This window comes from Haemaphysalis longicornis, unplaced genomic scaffold, assembly GCF_048455015.1.
Source record: "Haemaphysalis longicornis isolate Haplotype H1 unplaced genomic scaffold, Haemaphysalis longicornis Haplotype H1 scaffold_55, whole genome shotgun sequence".
Lineage (NCBI taxonomy): Eukaryota > Metazoa > Arthropoda > Arachnida > Ixodida > Ixodidae > Haemaphysalis > Haemaphysalis longicornis.
In genome coordinates this window covers 1,437,527-1,456,140 of record NW_027526394.1, presented here as the reverse complement: position 1 = coordinate 1,456,140, position 18,614 = coordinate 1,437,527, and the positions used below count along the sequence as shown (strand labels likewise).

Sequence of the window (18,614 nt, the reverse complement as noted above, 5' to 3'; positions counted from 1 at the left end):
TTAGCCGTTTTCTTTTTAAAATGTCCCATGTAAGTTACGCGCGTATTAGTTTCTACGTCAGGTTTTGACGCATTCGCGCATGCATAGTGCGGCACCAACACCACCAACACCACTTGCACCAACGTCACTTGCACCGCTCGTATCCTCTTCGGCTCTCCGAGTGCGTTTCTGTGAGTGCGTTCTGCGTTGTCTGGATAGTGCGGCACCAACACCACTTGCACCGCTCGTCCCCTCTTCGGCTCTCCGAGTGCGTTTCTGTGAGTGCGTTCTGCGTTGTCTGGCTTTTCTTCCGTGATGGATCCCCACGTGGTAACATCGGCGTGCGATTCTTCCTTGCCTGGTGAGTCTGGTGGAGCTTCAACCGCTACACCGAGGACCCTAAGCAAGAACAAGAGCGGCAATGTGCTCAACAGCACTGCGCGGAAAATCATCTTTCACTGCTACAACTTCTGGCGGGCCAGGGAGCCGGAATGCACTGTGGAACATACTGCCGGATTTGTCGCCGATATGCTCGGAATTGGCGCGCGGACCGTGTTCGCGGTCAAGAAGGAGGCACAAGCCACTGGTGGAGTGTTGTCAACGCCGTCTCGCAAACGCCCGCGGAATTCCGAGAAGAAGCGACGCAGTGCCTTGTACGACAGCTTCACGTTGAACGCGCTGAGGTCCTGCGTGCACGACTTCTTTCGCCGCAACGAAATACCGACGGTGGCAAAGATAACAAAGGAGTTCTCGGAGCGTACAGGTGACCCGTCGCTGAAGCCATGGACTGTTCGTCGTCTACTTCGAGAGATCGGCTTCAAGCGGGACAAGAGAAGCCGGAACTCTTTGCTGCTTGATCGGGAAGACATCCTCGCATGGCGGCACGAGTACCTGCGTGACATTCGGCGGTACCGAGCGGAAAATCGGCAGATTTTCTACTTGGATGAGACCTGGGTGACGGCAGGACACACTACCTCGACTGTGTGGACTGACACCACTGTGAAGTCCAGTGCAGACGCCTTCAGGCGCGGCCTGACGACGGGACTGAAGCAGCCGTCAGGTAAAGGTCAGCGGGTCATTGTAACCCACATAGGCAGCAAAGATGGCTTCGTTGATGGATGTCTCGACGTGTTCCGTGGCAAAAAGACAGGGGACTACCACGAAGAAATGGACGGCCCCCGCTTCGAAGGCTGGTTTGACGGTGTGCTGCAGAGGCTCCCGAGTGGTAGCGTCATAGTGATGGACAATGCCTCCTACCACTCACGGCGGAACGAGGCAGTGCCAACGACGAATTCCCTCAAGGGAACTATCACAGAGTGGTTGGACAGCAAAGGAGTCCAGTACGGCGCTGGGCTTACCAAGAAGCAGCTGCTGGAAATAGTTGCTCGTGTGAAGCCACGCTTCATCAGCTACCGAGTGGACACGGCTGCACAGAAGGCAGGCTTTATCGTGGTAAGGCTGCCACCTTACCACTGCGAGTTCAATCCTATTGAACTGATCTGGGCGCAAGTGAAGAACGCTGTGGCAGCAGCCAACACGACATTCAATATTACACATGTTGAACAGCTGCTCAAGGATAAGGTCGCAGAAGTCACAGCCGAACATTGGAGGGAGGCTGTGAGGCATGTGCAAACGCTCGAGGAAAAGTTTCAGCAAGTGACGTGCAGTAGTGACCACATTGACCCAATCGTCATCACGCTTGAGGAAGACGACGAAAGCACTTCTGACGACGCCACTGCTTCTGACAGCGACATCTCAGGTGTTTGGCCTGTTGATGAGCTTTGAAAACGACGACGACAGCACTTCCAATGGCACAGCTGATTCCTACAGCACCAACCGCTTTGGTTGGAGGCGTTAAACACGCCGGAGCTACACCTGGGCTATGAGGCCCGCTGTAGTGGAGAGCTCTGGATTAATTTCGACCAACTGGGGATCTTTAACGTGCGCCGAAATCTTGACACACGGACGTTTTCGCCTCCATCAGAAAAGCAGCCACCGTGGCTGGGATTGACCCCGCATCCTTGGACTGCAGCGGGTCGACAACGTCTCTGGTGTTTGCCACCATCAGCATTCGACCGTCTCCACCATCACCATGATGAAACAGCCTTTTTAAAGGCTACCAAAATGTTGTTTGGCGGAATTGGGCCTTGGTGACACCCATCCCTGTCTGCTCTCAAAACTTTATGATCTAGGACTTAAAACAATGGCAGGAAAAGCAGTGTCTTATGAAATAGAAACAGAGTACTTTGATACGTTTCAACAACACAGAAAGATAACTATACCACTAGCTGAAGAAAAGATTGTACTATCTGCACATCTAACCATTGCACCAGTAGCAGCGACGCCAGTGGTTTTGACTGATGGTGGTAAGCACAATGCCGTAAAGGTGTACTGAAGTCTAAAAGCAAGTTGGCCTGTATAAGTAGTAGCAGGGTGTCGTGAATACAAACATACCACTCACAGCAGCAGCGGAGTCTTTTCATTACATAAAAAGCAATAAGCATGAAACCAGGTATCACTGCCCCATACACTTTCCCACACTACACTGTGTGACATCAGAAGTCTTGAATGGTGAATCACAAAATTGGTGGAGCTTGCCGAAACATTTTTCTGAAGCTAACACTGGGTCAGGCACATTAAAACGTAAATTAATGGACGTGGGAACTTACTCGTGCGCTTTCTTTTAAGGGTGGAAAGCTCAGCTACCAAACATAAAGCAGGATGCCTCAGTCCAAGCGGCTAGTGCTGTTTCAATTTTTTGTTGAAACATTTCACCTTGCATACAAGCACAACCAAAAGATGCCTGCATGCGGGTCAACATCAGAGCCTACTGTACCTGCTTACCACTGGTGCATACATGCAACAGAAACGGGCAAATTAAAACTGAGTGCAATCACATTGAAAAAATGGACGGGATATAGTAGACGGAAACACCAGGTTCAATTCTCAGCAAACAAGTCATTGTTAGTCATCAAAGAAAATCTGAGAGAGCTATGAAACGTATGATATTTCGCTTAAAACAAATTTATTTTGCCTGTAGTGCTCCTTGAAAGACAATCAATTGCAGTATCAGTGGGCTATGCATCTTCGAGTTAGCAAAATCGCCTGCAATTGCAAGGAAACAAGTGGTCCACTCTCACATTATTGTGTAATAAAGTAGTCGCTCTCTCATTTGGCAGTCCAACATAGTTCTGAGCAGTTTGCGGGCATGCCAGGCCTGAGGGCTGATCTCGCAGTAGGCATTCCATAAGCAGAAATAAAGTATGCAGCTACTCTTTCTTCAACTCTTACCACTGTTTCTTGGCCAGAAGCAAAAGTGTGTGCATGAGAAGAAGCAACTTAACAGCATGAAGGCCTGAATTCAATTTAATGTATTACACGAGTGTCTTCAACTCTCACCGCAGCTTCACGGCCAGAAGCAACAGTGTATGCATGAGAAGCAGCGACTTCAGAGCATGAAGGCCTGAATTCATTTTGACGTATAAGAGCCTTTCATTCTTGCGTACCTTCCTAGCCAGAAGCAACAATCCACCCTTGCGAAGGAGTGACACAGCAAGCACCTTAAAGTCGTAACATCTAAGCGTTGCAACCTGCTAAGCAAACTTTCCAAATTTTTACATCCAGGAACAAAAGAGCGTGTTTGAAAAGCAGCACCATGACACTGCGAAGGCTTGAAGTTAAACCATCTTGATATGCTGCATTGTTGTTTTCTATTCTTACCACAGCTGTATAACCAGAAGCAACAGTGTGTGTTTGGAAATCAGTGACATGGCACTCTTAAGGGTTGATGTAAACCATTTCTATCTGCTACAGAAGTGTTGGCAATTATCACTACAGCTCTTCAACCTAAATAACCTTCAGCCACTTTATGAAACCTATCTCACTCTTGCCACCATTTCTGCAGCAATAACAACATCCCCTGTGCTTTTCTTTTCTCTCTCTTTTTTTGCAGTTGCGATTTATCAATCGACCATTCGAGTTCAAGACATCCTTGTCGAACGAAATAAAGGACAGTTGTGGAAACATGATAGCCGATAGCGTGCATGCATATAGAAATATGTAAGCGTGGGGAAGAGGTGTTGAATCAAAATGAGCTAAAGCGCTATGGGAAGTCTCTCAAACATTGGCCCCACCCTGTAGAATAACAATGGTTTATCTGCCACTAAACATTGTGAATCCTTTTAACTTGAATGTAAACTCTGTTGTAAAACTCCATAAAATATTCAGTGCAGAAGCACAAGAATGTAAGCATTAAACCACAGCCACCAATATGAAACAAAACTGCAATTAAATTTTGATTACTGGTGAAGGCCATCACACAAACTCTGCTGAAAGACGACGGCAAGATAAACTGTTGGTTTAGAGCTCTGAAATCCGAAATACATGGAGCTATATTAAAACAAGTTTAATAGCTTACACTTCTGAGAAATCCCAACACTGCAGACACAATACAAGGCAATTTGAGCTCAGTCCGCGCGTTCAGTTTCTTTCATGCCGCTTTGATTTGCTACCAACACCATATACAACGCAGCGCACAGGAGCAGTTTTCGCAATGTATCGAAAACACGTGAAGTCCTGCCGCGGGGCCACACACTTCCAGCTTTCTGCAATGACTGAGTTCAATATCAAGCAATCATACACTGCGAGTGTTTAGTTACCCTCTTACAAGCAGCTACAATCCAGTCACTGAATTTGATTACGTCTTCAATACTCGCGTTCTTTCATACTATTGTTTTTTTGCTTAAAGCTACGCAGTCTCAGACGACTGTGCGCGAACGTTTCGTTCTTCTCACGTCTCTCCAATAATGCTGTAATCATGCTTGCTTACGCCAGGTAGAAAAAAGAAAAAAAAACATCGTTGCTCCGGCTGTACCTCGACCAGGCAGAGCAACATGCGCTGCCGATGCTAATTAGTAATGAACGGTACCGTCCGCTGTTATAAGTCAAGTATAACGCGATACTTGTTGTACGGCCAGCCGCCCGTACGCGACAAAAACAACACGCCGCACACGCGAGCACAACCCTGCACGGCGTCAGGCCAGACGGGCACCAACTACGTAGGCCTAGCACTCAACACCGGGCGCAGCTTACGTTCACAGCACGAAAAAATAACCCTTGCAACTGGTCACCGCTACTGCCGTACAAGAAAGCCACTCATATTATCCCCTCAGAGAGCTTGCGTTACGCAAAAACACTTTCCACAATCACTCCAGCAATAGTGCAGCCTTGATGTTCTCGGTTGATTGGTGACGACGGTGCGCACAAAAACAGACCACCACATTTTCCTGATGTACAAATCACTACAAAGACGTACACGAAACAAGCAACGATCACGAAACAAACGCGTTCTTGATGCACTACAGCACAATCGCAACCGGCGTACAGCGCTTTGGTCCCGGCAAGGTCGTTGACGCTTGACTGGCTTGACGCCGCGACGGCGGAACGGCGGTCGGCAAGCGAGCGCGGCCATATTAGAAGTAGTTCTCCTTCCAAACGTTCGTCGGTGACGTCACGCTAACGGCGAGACGCCATTGGTTGCGGATGAGCACAACTTCCCTTTGATGTGAGGAATGCCGCTGCAGAGTTAAGCTGTCACTGACTATAGGCGCTATAGGCACCGGTCACTGCTCAGAGGGCGCGACGAATAAAGTACACCCAGCGCCGCCCCGCGGAAGCTTGAGCTAACTCCGGGTCGGTGAGAGCCAGACGGCCGGCGCGCGTTCATAGATTCGGCACCTCTGGGTTGTTTGTTTCTGCGATTCTGCGATTGTTTTTGAAAGGTGCCTCGTGCTTGAAAACTGTTCTGGCAAATAGTTTCCCCATCTCTCAAGTGCTTCTGTGCGATTTCCGGACAATTACGGGGCTGAGCTACTACTGTCGGCCTCGCGTGCGCGAGAAGTTAGAGATTGTACGTTCCCGCTCGCGTGTGCGCCGTGAAAGAAATTGATGGAACAGACATCGTTGCGAAGTCCCATTCTCAGCAAGTGTCAGCCGTCTCCGAAGCATCGGATAATCATCGCGCCGAGAATGCTTGCGCCGAGAGGCGAAAACGAAAGCAGACACCGGCGGCCTGCCGAGGGGACCGGGCTCGGATCACGAAGCACTCGAAACCACCACCGCCGCAGCGACCGCGGCCGGATGTTTACACCACCGAGCGTGTATGGTGCGAGCTTTGGACTCTCGCGTGGTGCGTGTGTGTGTTGTTCTGTTCGCCCAAGGGAGTCGCCCCACGCCCGAGCAGCGCGTCAGACGTCTTCTTTGAGTGCTCCTCTGTCTATATATGTAATCCCAGTTTTTTCAGTTAATAAACATCTTTTTAAATGCTCAAACCCCAGTGTTTTCCCACTCAATATGAGCCACGATCAAGCTGACACAAGGGAAGGTTATTTACAGCGCCAATTCAGGTCAGTAGCCAGCGCGTATACCACGGCGCTCCACGACAGAAGCGTGTCTGTGTTATTGTTTCCTCTGTTCGCCCAACCACACTACAGTTACTTTTTCGGTTGCCCTTCTTCAGCTCGGTTGGTGTTGTCACTGATTAAAAACGGATTCCAAACGTTATTAGCTTATGACAAAGTAAGCGCTGTTCACACAGTTGGAAATCTGCTGTGGAGCTGCGGTTGTCTTTACGAAGATTTCGTTTAGTTTCGGCTTGTATCTTGTGTGTAATGTTAGAGTCGTATTAGCGGCTAATTGTGATACAGTTTGTTCAGGCCGTTCAGAATTCTCCAAAAAAAGTATTTCATCCTCCTCCCCATCCTCTGCTTAAACAATAGCAACCTCAACTTTCAGAGTACGCAAAACGAATTAAAGAAGTCAGCGCGAGTGAATGCAACATTGCCTTTGATAGCTTTCCACGCTCTCGCTTGGAATGCGTGGTCGAACTCTGTACACTTCGGGAAACAAAGTAGGGCAGTAAGTGGGATGCGTACTGACCGTCTTGACATTGCTTTTGGCATCACCCGCGAAGTGCTGTGAATATATTCTTGTGCCGCCTTTTGGCATCCATTCGGTGCTGTGAATGTCGCTAAAAAAAGGTTACTGCTGATAAAACAATAGTGGGGGAAGCCGTAATACCTTGTGTTATGCAAATACTACGACGGCATGCGATTCATCGCAGCGCGCGATGTGTATGGAACACTGAAAGCCAACATTTTAGTTTTGCGGCCCTTCGTGTCTGCGCTGCGCATAAACAGTCATCGTACTCATAATACTCCTTCCACTGACAAAATGTCATGGCTTTCTTATCGCTAAAATCCATTTCTTGCGACGCTGCCCGAGAAACCTGTACAGAACGATGGCAGGCTGCCTTCCGCGATTGTGGCAGTACTTCACGCAGCAGTAGCGGCGGGGCCACTAATTCTTTCCTGCAGCATTTTGATCCTTTCGGACACTGCAACTTGCAATTATAACTATGTTTCTTAAAAAACTTCCGCCACACAACGTCGAACCGCACGCAGCGCGCGTGTTTTTACATGCGCTGAACGGCCGGTCGAGACATCCACCGACCCGGAGTTGCTAAGCGGCGGCGAGAGATGGCGCTGCAGTCGCGCGCAAACTTCACTGTCCGGTGCCTATAGTCAAGAATTACTACAAAACAAATATACACAAATAATAAACGCAAGCGACGCGACGATTTATCAAGAAGTTTACATATTCTTACATCAAGATTGTTAGGCAACTCTTAACCCAAGTGTTAAGGCAAAAAGTCCCATCAGTGCCAAATACGCTTCCACACGTTAGAATAGCATTTTTCAAACGTTGTTTAGCAGCCGAACAGATCTTTGATGGAAAAGCATGTTGATTCATTGATTGCAGGCTTTAACGCGCCGACGCAACGCAGGCGATGAGGCGCACCGTAGTCGAGGGCTCCGGATTAATTTCGACCACCTGGGGATCTTTAATGTGCGCCGAAAACTCGTACACACGGGCGTTTTTCTGTTTCTCCTGCATCAGAAAAGCGACCGCCGCGGACGGGAATCGAACCCGCGATCTCGTGCCCAGCAGGGCAACGCCTTAGCCACTGACCCAGCTCGGCGGGTTGGAAGAGCCTGTTTCAGAACCCTTCAGCAGTGCGAAGTTAATGCGTAACGAAATGCAGCTGCGCAGTGATTTGTTGACTCTTGAATATAGGTATGATCTGCCAACAAAGGCGTGACCGATGCCCAACTGTTACGTCTAAAACACAGTTGGATTTCAACATGCTTCTACAAACTAGGACAAATGTGTGAAGAAATCTGCTTGCACAGTACGCGTAAAATACTCTAGGATAAATGCGAAAGATTTTGAAAACAATAATAAATACCACTATCGCCAGCTTTATGGGTTCCAATTATGCTTCTTGTGACTGACAATGAACTTCCCATTTCACTTCTGCTGGCGGTTGTTTTCGAGGAGTTGGTTGAACTAAAGGACTAAATTGTACCCCATGGAGGTCCGACCTGTACTGATACCCGGTAAAGTGAATAATGATCTCAAACTGCACTTGAAAACAAAACTGGAGGCTAAATAGCGTTCATATCGGCGCCAAATTTGCAAATGAGTATATATGAGAATTTATAGACATTTAGGCACAAACACCAAAATAAACGTCTATAGGCAGTATAAAAACAACATAATAGCTATTCTGAACCTCTAATTAATGTTAATATATCAAAAGTGAACGATAGAAGGGCAAGAAAAAATAGGCATTTGGCTTAAATCGGGTCAGGGTAGATTATTTAACCTGAAATAAGCGATGGGAATAGAGCGTCCTTGTGTCAATGTTAGCAGGGTATCTGCGATAATTATGTTGCTTAAGTTGAAAACAGCGAGTTTGGAAATGCATACCTCATATACCACCTGGCCTTGCACTCAGCTCTGTGTTTAGGTTTGTTTTTCATGATGTCGATGTATTTTCTTGAAACAAACCAATTTCGTTTCATTTTGCCTTATGTTGCATGACTTAATCGCTAACGTGCACGCAAGAAGCACGGAAGTATTTGTTGTAGAATAATTTTCATGTATGTATTTATCAGTCTATTTGCAACAAATTCAGAAAGGGTAGCAAAAATATGTGGGGTATCCGTTGCCAAAGCGCTTTGTATGTGTTTACGAAGGTTCCTCACACTTCCTGTCCATTAGCACAAAACGTACAAGCATAAAAAAAATCAGGTATATTTTGCGTCCTACAGATAAAGACACGATGTCTCGTTCCAGCACTCCTTCAATGTCTTGACGTCATACCAGCTATCAGTTCTTGATTTGATTGATTGATTATAGGGTTCAACGCGCCGACGCAACGCAGGCGATGATACCCGCCGTAGTGGAGGGTTCCGGATTAATTTTGACCACCAAGGGATCTTTAACGTGCGCCGAAATCTCGTACACACGAGTGGTTTTGCTTTTCGCCCCCATCAGAAAAGTGTCCGGCGTGGCTGGGAATCAAACCCGCGACCTCGTGCAGCCATCATTTTTCAGCAAGCCGCACCTCTGAATTTCGCTGCTTCACCACAGGTTGAAGCCCCACTAGCCTGCTTTGTAGGTGCTTGAGCAGCCACTTTGTGCGTCACAAAGACCCTGCATGATCTAATGGGAGTTGGGCAACTCGAACAAAGCAAACATAGTACGAGGGCACAATCATTCAAAAGCAGCCATAAGCGTCAAAATGAGACATCGCTGCTCGTGTCCCGCGTCAGAGCCTATCCCCACGTCCCGCGTAACCCGGTAACCCTCCGCACTTCTTTACTCAATTCCCTCTTCTTGCATCTCTTCCATAAGTGGTGGCCTATACGGCTCAAGCTGGCGAGAAATGGACGTTTATCTCGGCGCCCTTCAAGAGCAAAGTACATTTACGGGCCTGGTAATACGGTGAAAAAACTGCGGAGACCAGGGCTTCCCATTTATTTTTGCCGTTGCCTGCAGCCCTATTGGTCTCGCTCTATTGCCTGCTGTTGTGGAGCCGCGAGATCCTCTCGGAATAACGGGTTTAGGCACCGGCCAGAAGCGGCCGGGATCAGTCTACGATCAATTCAGGAAGTGCTGCCGGAGATGTGTCAGGAAGGAAGTTCTGCCTGCAGCCACTGACGTAAAAATTTCTGCTCACTTTGTCATTTATGGCACGATAAAGGCGTTTTTATATTTTAGCACGTTTCTTAACTTAAATTTAATACGCCGTTTATTAACAAAGAACAATATTTCGGAGAAAAAATTCTTTCATGGCGTAGAATTGGCTGAGGAGAGTTGTAGGAATGTTTTAACGTAAGATATTAAGAGCGACCCGGTTCATCGTGGAATTGTAATTAAATCTTGCCCCACACGGGAATTTTTTCTCCACAAGTGCTAGCCTCCAGCATAATTTATGGGCGTTGTTATTTTTATTGGCACTTGAGTGCAACGAGAGACGTCTCGCTGACCTCCGACTCGGAAACTCAACACAACGCGGTAAAAATGACCGAAGATTTCCCCACGGCTCAAGGGCTCCTGACCGCCAAAGGCTGCCATCTATCTCCTTCCTTACTCTGTTTTCGGCACAAAAAATGTTACCTCTCTTCTCTATCTTCAGGGATACTGCAGAAAATGATAGTCATACGAGCGCACCAGCGCTTCTTGCGTGCCTTTATAACTTACAATGAATCTCATATTATACCGATAGGAATAGCGGAGAAGCTTCATCTTTCCAATACATCGACGAGCGTATGTTTCTGTATGTGTTTAAATATTTTAATTTTGATTTCAAAAAGAGTGTGCCAAACTACGCGTTTATATTACTGTCTACAAAGCACCCATTACCCTGATACCTATCTTTTAGGACCTCTCATTTGTGCTAAACCACATGGGCCTGAACGCATGTATAACGAAAAAATAAAAAAATAATATCAATAACTAAATTTTTCTTCAACGGAAGCGGGAAGCATTAGTTACTTGAGTTGATGGCGTCATTTCACATTCGCAATAAAGATTGCGTATCGCTTAGCAGACAGCAGTCGAACGGAGACTTGTGTTTAATACACACTTTTGTGCGCATCGTATGCATACACACAAGTGCACCATCAAACGGGTATGTATTTTCTATAGCGCTGATTTCTTTTTATACATGTTGTAATCAGAAAAACACTTGTGAGTTTAAACACATTACACTTTTTCACTTTTTATAGAAGATTGAAATTACCAGACGACACTATCTTCAAGCTACGGGCACAAGAATTTTCGTACAGGAGTGCACCCCTCCACTCCCCCCCCCCCCCCCGTGTTAACTGAGAATTTCAGTTATAATTGGTCCTTCAGCGTCGGCAGTCCATCATTAACACGCTCAAAGCACCTTTTAAAGTTTTTCCGGGAGAAAACCTGAGCAAGGAAGCTCACACTAAAGCGCAAGGCTTTAAGGTAGCGAAGCTGTACGCAATCTTCACAACCATAACATATGCTAAGGTCCACAATTGCAGCCGATTTGCTTCTTCTTTGCTGCCGCAACGACCTTTACTCCATTAGTGTTGCTATAAGTGTGAGCTTTTTATTTTTTCGGAGGTGATAATCAATGGACATCACGTTGAAAGGGCATACGCTGTGACGTGTCTTTCTCGATTCGAGCAAGTATGTCCACGATTACGGTGAATGGTGGAGTCTTTCTCGTTCCGAGCAAGTGTTTCTACGATTACGGCGAACGCTGGGATTTTTTTACGGTGACTGCTGCGGCGAATACCCATAAGTGGGCATGCTTAGCTTGATTAAACGTGCGCCTGGAGACGCTGGGCGGTCGCTGCGAGGCACGCACACACGAGAGCTCGGCATTTTCTTGTTTTTTTTACTATCGGGCGGTCGCCGCGATCTTGGCCAATCCGTCTAGGTGGGTATGCTTGGCTTGACAAACGTGTGCAGGGGACGCTGGGTGGTCGTCGCGAGGCACGCACATATGAGCTCTAGGCATTTTTTGTTTGCCCTTCGTGCCACTGGTTAAAGGGAAGGTGAAGCGGTTTTAGAATTAGAAGGAAAGTTGACTAGCAGCAAGTACACATTGAATAGTTCTCGTGTACGAAATATTTTCGCAATACATGCAATAGAAGCGGCGCAATGCCCAAACAAAAGTGGCGCGATGCCCCGCCCCCATCTCGCCCCGCGATGCCGGAAGACCGAAGAGCGCGCGCGAAAACCGGCTGAAAAACGTCATACCTGGACTTCCGGCCGGATCGGCCGCCTCTGCCATGCTCTTTTCGCCGTGTTTCCCTGTGAATGATACTTGTTGTTGTGGTTGATAGCACTTATTTGCACAATTTTCGTGTTCAAAAAGTATGCAAGAACGCCAAACGAGGCATACGTTATCATGCCGTGTTCCTAAGCAGAATAATGCCCCGCCGGAATGCTTGATAACATACGGAAGCGACAGCCGAGGTGGCTGTGCTTGATGACAGAGAATAGATTACACTGCGTTAAATACTTTGCAAACCGCTCCAATGCGTTTTTTTTTTTTTGATGCGACGGACGTGAATGTTCATATTAGATTTTAGATTTAGGAAGGATGGGGAATACTGCTCTACTTTGGCCGGGGATGTTTCATTCCGTTCCAGAAACAAAGTCACATTTGTTCAGGAAATACCTGTTTCGTTAAACGCGTCGGTTTTCTTTCCCTATGGGCTGAGAACAGTGTTCAAAAAACAATTTTTGGTGAAAATAAAAGAAGGGGCCAATCCTGATAGAAGTTCTCTCCTGGCTAAGAGGTAAAATCTATTCCTACAAAGTAACAGAACCAAGACCACCGCATTACTTATTTTGCAAGTATACATGCTGCCACGATAAGGTGATGTTTGTCTGGAATTTAAAAAACACTACTCCGAACCACCACCGTGCCATAATTTGTGTTGACTGCGGGGGCCTAATCCTTTGCCCAAGATTCCGTGTGCCTGCATATTATAACCTGGAAAGCACTTGTTGTCGCTGAACCTCAACTGTGCTCCAGTGATAGTCGGTGGTATATATAACAATGATACTAAAAAAATTAGGAGCGAAGAGTAAATATACGGCCTCTGTCTGACTAGCGCGGCAAATGCTTAAATCTAGAAATGCTGAAACAGGCCAACGATTCATTATCACAAACGATTGGTGATTGTTACCTAAATTAACGTAACTACAACGTAACTGCCTTGTCCGACTGGTCTGTTAATTATAACGAGGTGACCGTAATATCGTAGCAGAATGCGCAACGTACTAGCGAAAATCAAGCCCTACTACAGCCAATAATGCTGAGCAGGCACTAGTATGCTGCAGTGTTTTCAGAATAAATGCATGTCAAGCAGTAAGAAGCCACTCATCGAAGTGCAGCTAGCGATCGCGGAGGCGCCGTAGCGCCGCTGCCGAAATGGCGCGCGCGCGCGTGTGGGTCTGTGTATAGGGATGAGTAACGGGGCTGGGCTGGGCGACAACGAACATAGGAAATGCAGAAGCAGAGTCCGCTTGTTGGTTTATGCGTGTACCGGCAACCTATGTCTCGCATATACGTTTACAGCGCATGAACGCTATTTTTTCGCGCAGTGCACGTACGTGCTTTTCGCTGGTACATTGTTTATAAAACACCTCCTAATCTTCGGCATAAATGGTTTTGTATATAGCAAAAAACAGTTCAGGCGGTACCTAATATTAACATAAGGTATAGAAACCCACATGCTGGTTGCCTAATTCAGAAACATTTTAACGGAACCCTCTAGCCGACGCCACAGTCACTGCTTTGGGGCTCTCTGTCGTGTAAAGCAAATTTAAGCTCCAAGATAATTGAACCAACAGCAGGGGAAGTTATAAAATAAACTTCCAGTCATGTGCGAACATTAAACTTCAAGCTAAATTGCCGAAAAGGAAACCGGGCGATCGTTTCCAATGCTTCCGACAACCCGCGCGGTCGAAGGGTGTCCTCCTTTGACGTCATGACGGGCGCAACCAATCAGGGGCGTCAAAAGACGAAAAGCGGGCGTCTTTTAAACGGGACCGCGCGTTTTGCAAAATAAATGCTGGTTTTACTCATGTACGACAAAATTCAATGTGATATTCGGAATCAGCGCGCAAGAAACTGTATAAATGTTAATCTAACTCAATTTTTTTGGAAAGCGCTTCAGCTTCCCTTTAAAGACGTAGAGGTCAGGCTTAAAACATTTGCACATACCTCTACGGCAGATGATGATAAGACGAGAAAAGTAATTGAGGGAGCCTACCAGTAAAAGTGTATATAAGAAGGGATGTCATGCATATTTGCAGCAGCGTAGACGGAGTACCAGCTAACTCAAAATTACTCCTCAGGAATTCCTTATTTTTTGAAAAATAGCTAGTGCGGAGACCATTACCGCACCGCGTTTGGCACTTTGGGTCCATAATAGTAGGACTTGAAATTTCAGCTTGAACAAAAACCACAGGACTTAGGAAGAAAACACGGAGATAATTCTGACTTTCAAATGAGTTTATTAACAAAAAATAGGAACATATATACATAAAACATTCCACAACATTGGCACAGTGCGACACTTTTTCTTGAGATTAGTTAAAAGGATATTCACTAAGCAGGTCCAGTTCTTTCTCTGTCAGAGCTACGGAAGCTGTGCTGACGCACGTCTCACGTTTTTTGCTGATGGCCACTGCTTCGACGATCTCACATGCGAGTGTCTGCGTTTCAAGCTGAAATTTCAAGTCGATGTGAACCACCTTGCCAAAACCCAAGCAATTCTATAATATGTCTTAACGAGATGGCCGGAAAACTTAGGGGAAGCCAAGCTCAATTTCTAATCACAGAACGAAAAAGAATTGCTGAAAACCCGGTAATATGGTTACCGGGCCTTCTGAAGAAAAACTCTGTGAACACGAATTTGGGAATCGACAGTTCTTTATTCGTTTCGGGCTCTGAGAGTATGCAGGTTTCTTTTTTAAAGGGAGGAAAATGCCTGCGCTAAGAGGCGGACGGATCAATCGGGCATCGTCTACAAAACCTGCCAGGAGGTTTACAATAGCGGAGTCTTGAAGTGCGTAAGAAACTAAGATTATTTTTCTAAATTTCCAGCTGAAATTATAGGTAAAAAGGGGAATGTTATCCAGCAGCCTGCTACAATGTGTACAACAAACCGAACGCAATGCGCTACAAGGACAACGACCCAGTCGATTTTGTTTGGACGGTAAGTGTCGGCAAATAATTCAACGCCATAAACAAGGCCCACCTAGAACAGACGGATTATAAGGAGCTCATGTCTGTTTTCACGAACATTAAAATTGTACTTTTGACTTCTAGACGCACGCGTGCCGCACCTTAGCCACACTTCTCGCTAAAACTTTTATAAAAGGAGGGTATGTTGATATTTTCAAAGCAGTAGTAGCAGCTGCACTGTTGTTTAAACCTTTGCACTTCCTAACTGTTAATGATGATCGTCCAGCGCAGTCAGTACACAATTTCAGTTCAATAGCCAAAACACGACGAACGGGTCTTTTTACCTGTTAGGCTCTAGAGCAAAGGTCGGCAACCTGATGCCCACGGGCCGTATGCGGCCCCTGGGGCAGTATTATGCGCCCCCAGTACGTCTTCAGAACCCCCCCCCCCTCCCTTGCCACATCCTATCTCAAGGTAGACTCACCAGTTTTGACATTAAATGGGGTTGGCTTTGCCCCCCATATTCACAGTTCTCCAAATTATTATATAATATTGTTACATATTATTGCCTATAAGCTTAATTTTTTCTATTTCCCTGCAAGCCCGCTTACCCCCCACACCCGACCCCGTCCGGCCCTCTTCGGAGTCGGCTTCATGCAACTCGGGTTGCCTACCCCTGCTCTAGAGAATAAGCAAGAAGCTGCTCTGTGGTCTAAACTCGGCAAGCACGCCAACGGCGGCAAGCGCCAGCGTGGGTAGTATTATGGCTGATTTTAAAAGTGTCACCTAATACCAAATGTGAGCTACGTTTTAACTAAATATAAATATTTCTCAGCCCTAAACGTCACTACTGATGATTTATTTATTGTAAGCTACCGTGAAACAGAAGCCCAACTTTGGTCACTTTACTTCCGCCCCGTAATACCTATTTGTATATTGACACGATGAATGTTTAACCCAGCGGCGCCTTAATAATAAAAATGTGTCCATACATAGTGGCCGGCTAAAAATTTTGTTCAACATTTTTGTTTTTGCACCTCTAACATCTCCAGATCTGATCCAGGCCCCAATGGTTTGCACGGCCTAACTTCTAACGGAACTAATCCATGGCAAAAAAAACAAAAGGGCCCCTCTGCGGACACTATGATATAGTGATCGGGACATCATATGTATTTTTGCAATCGTAAATAGTGTGCTTTACATGAATCATCATATATTTAATATTATTCATTGTAGTTATCGGTTAGTTTAGGTCAACAGGTTTGTAAGTCAACGGCCACAAAGCATTCCCATGGTTTAGGCTATCATATCTCTTTTTAGGGTTTTTCTTCTATCGTCTCAGCAAAAAGGGCGTTTTGCTTAAAGGCACATCGCTATTCGCCTAACTGCTACTTCCCTAGTTACTGCGCTCACATAGCCTAAGCCTTCAGTACCTGTCGCTAACGTACGTTTCCAGTCTGAAGGACACAACGCACTCTATAGGTGCACCTTCAGTTCGACCGATTTGGCGAGCTGTGGTAATCTTGGTGGTGGGCATATAATATATAAGTTTTGTATTTTTTTGGAGAGAAGGGCAATCTAGCTTTTTTCATGAAACCGAAGCTTGACACTTCAGGAACGCTATGAATCGAACGCAAACACTGCGTGCACTGGCTACGTGTAGGGAAACAATTGTTGGTGCATTTGTTGCCTAGCTGCAAACGAGATTGACCGACGATAGTGTTCTGCCGCTTCTGCGGTGCAACTCCCTCTATTCTCTCACCTTTCCCCCTAACACTCTCCCTTTACCCTCTCTTTCTCCTCACATAATGAATAGTGCTGACGTTTCCTTAAGTCAGTTTGATTTTCACACGTTCGCGAATACCACTTTTATCGCGCCTGTCTTCGACGCCGTATTTAGCGCCTTTTAAAGCAAAAGCTTTCTTAGTGGGACCGACGCTGTGCTGTCAAGCAACTTATGCATTTCCCCATAATCCGGTTTGTCGACCAAAAAGCTCTGATAAGATTTCTGGACACATGGCGTGTGTGTGAAACTAATCTTCCATTGTGTCAAAGCGGTTATTTGAGAATCGTGAAAGAGGAAAGGTTCTATATAAGACAATACACACATCGATCAAGGGGATGGAGTGAAATAGCACACCTTTATCTCATAAACCACGCATCGGTATGCATTCAGATCGTCCGTAGATGCCTCTACTTAGTGCGCGAGGAATCCTCGCATGGATTCGTTCATCGATGGCGATTTGGATTTTGAACGTTTGAGGATCGATTGGATGTACTTTTCCCGAAGGTTAGATACAATTTCAGCTTGACGCGCTTCCCTTGACTTTCTATATGAAGAACTGTAATTTTTAGCTTTAGAACCATGCATACCAATCATTCGTCTATTTTCAATTATTAAAACGTTGGTAATCTCCGTTATGTGCATTTAATTTGCTTCAAATACGCCAGAGATTTCGTTTTCATTGAATAATGTGAGCAAGTATAATTTACGGAAGAAGTTATTTGTAGCGAAGCAGAGAAGCCAAGTATACGCCGGGCGTCAACTAGTCCAATAGGATGACGAAACGAAAGTTTTGCGCAGTTAATTGCCCTAGGAAGACTTTCGTATTTAATAGCATACACATTTGGAATAATTAGTCGCTGCCTTCACTCCTACACATCACGCGGAAGCGTCGCGCTTGTACGTGACTTCCGGCCCTTCTCATGCGGCAATTTTCGATTTTGAGAGAAACGAACACGTGTTTTTTCTTCCGCAGCAGGGCTATAAAAACACTTTTTCTCGCCTTAAGCTGATGCAGAATTGTTTTTTGTTCTTAAGAGCACACTCGACTTAGGGAACAACTTCCAAACTTAGCTGGTTCAAACGTGCACACTGGACGTAGGAAACAACTTCCAAACTTTGCTGGTTAAAAAGTGATTAGTAAGTTTTAATGTCTACCTACGTTTTAAGCACCTTCTTTCGTCCATTCATTTCCGGCGTGCTAACAGTTTCTTTCCGAAAAGGTTTTCTTTTCTTCTCGAGAAGTCCAACTTTACGAGTTCTTGAAAGTGTTCGCTGGAGCGCACTTTATAACTTTAGTAAGATAAGTGACGAGCATTTAAAAAATCGTGCAAGTAAAATAGTGCAGACTAGCCAAAAACGACCGTAATTAATATCGCTTTAACCGTAACTATCGGCAGCGGAAGGCACAATGGAGGAAACGTCAGAAAGAACACCATAAAGTGATTATTCAAATAAATCATTAAAACTGGGTACGCGTCATTTTAAGTCACGCCTACCCAGCTTTAACAAGTCTGCAGTGAATACCCATAAAATGTGAGTTCAATATAAGGAAAGATCCCCCGGCACTCCATCAGTAAAGTCGGGGGAGCATCTACAACTGCATGTTTTCTCATCGTTATCGTAAAAAAATTACGAGTAAATCATAACAAGCATCCTAACAGCCTTAAGGCAGGCCAAATTCTAAACAACTGGAATGAAATGTATGGCTTGATACATTCGGCGTCTACAACAAAACAATTGAGTATTTCTTTTGAAACA

The 18,614-nt window shown here is 45.8% G+C and overlaps 1 protein-coding gene across 1 annotated transcript; it reads left to right on the top strand.

Moving 5' to 3' along the window:
* The first annotated feature begins 294 nt into the window (after positions 1 to 294).
* LOC144140906 (uncharacterized) lies at positions 295 to 1,764 on the top strand. Its single transcript, XM_077672406.1, has one exon. It carries the CDS (start codon positions 295 to 297, stop codon positions 1,762 to 1,764), a length of 1,470 nt encoding a protein of 489 aa, XP_077528532.1.
* Positions 1,765 to 18,614: the final 16,850 nt, after the last annotated feature.

Coding starts and splice junctions, on each gene's coding strand:
- LOC144140906 (XM_077672406.1), top strand. CDS start 295: ATGGATCCCCACGTGGTAACATCGGCGTGCGATTCTTCCTTGCCTGGT.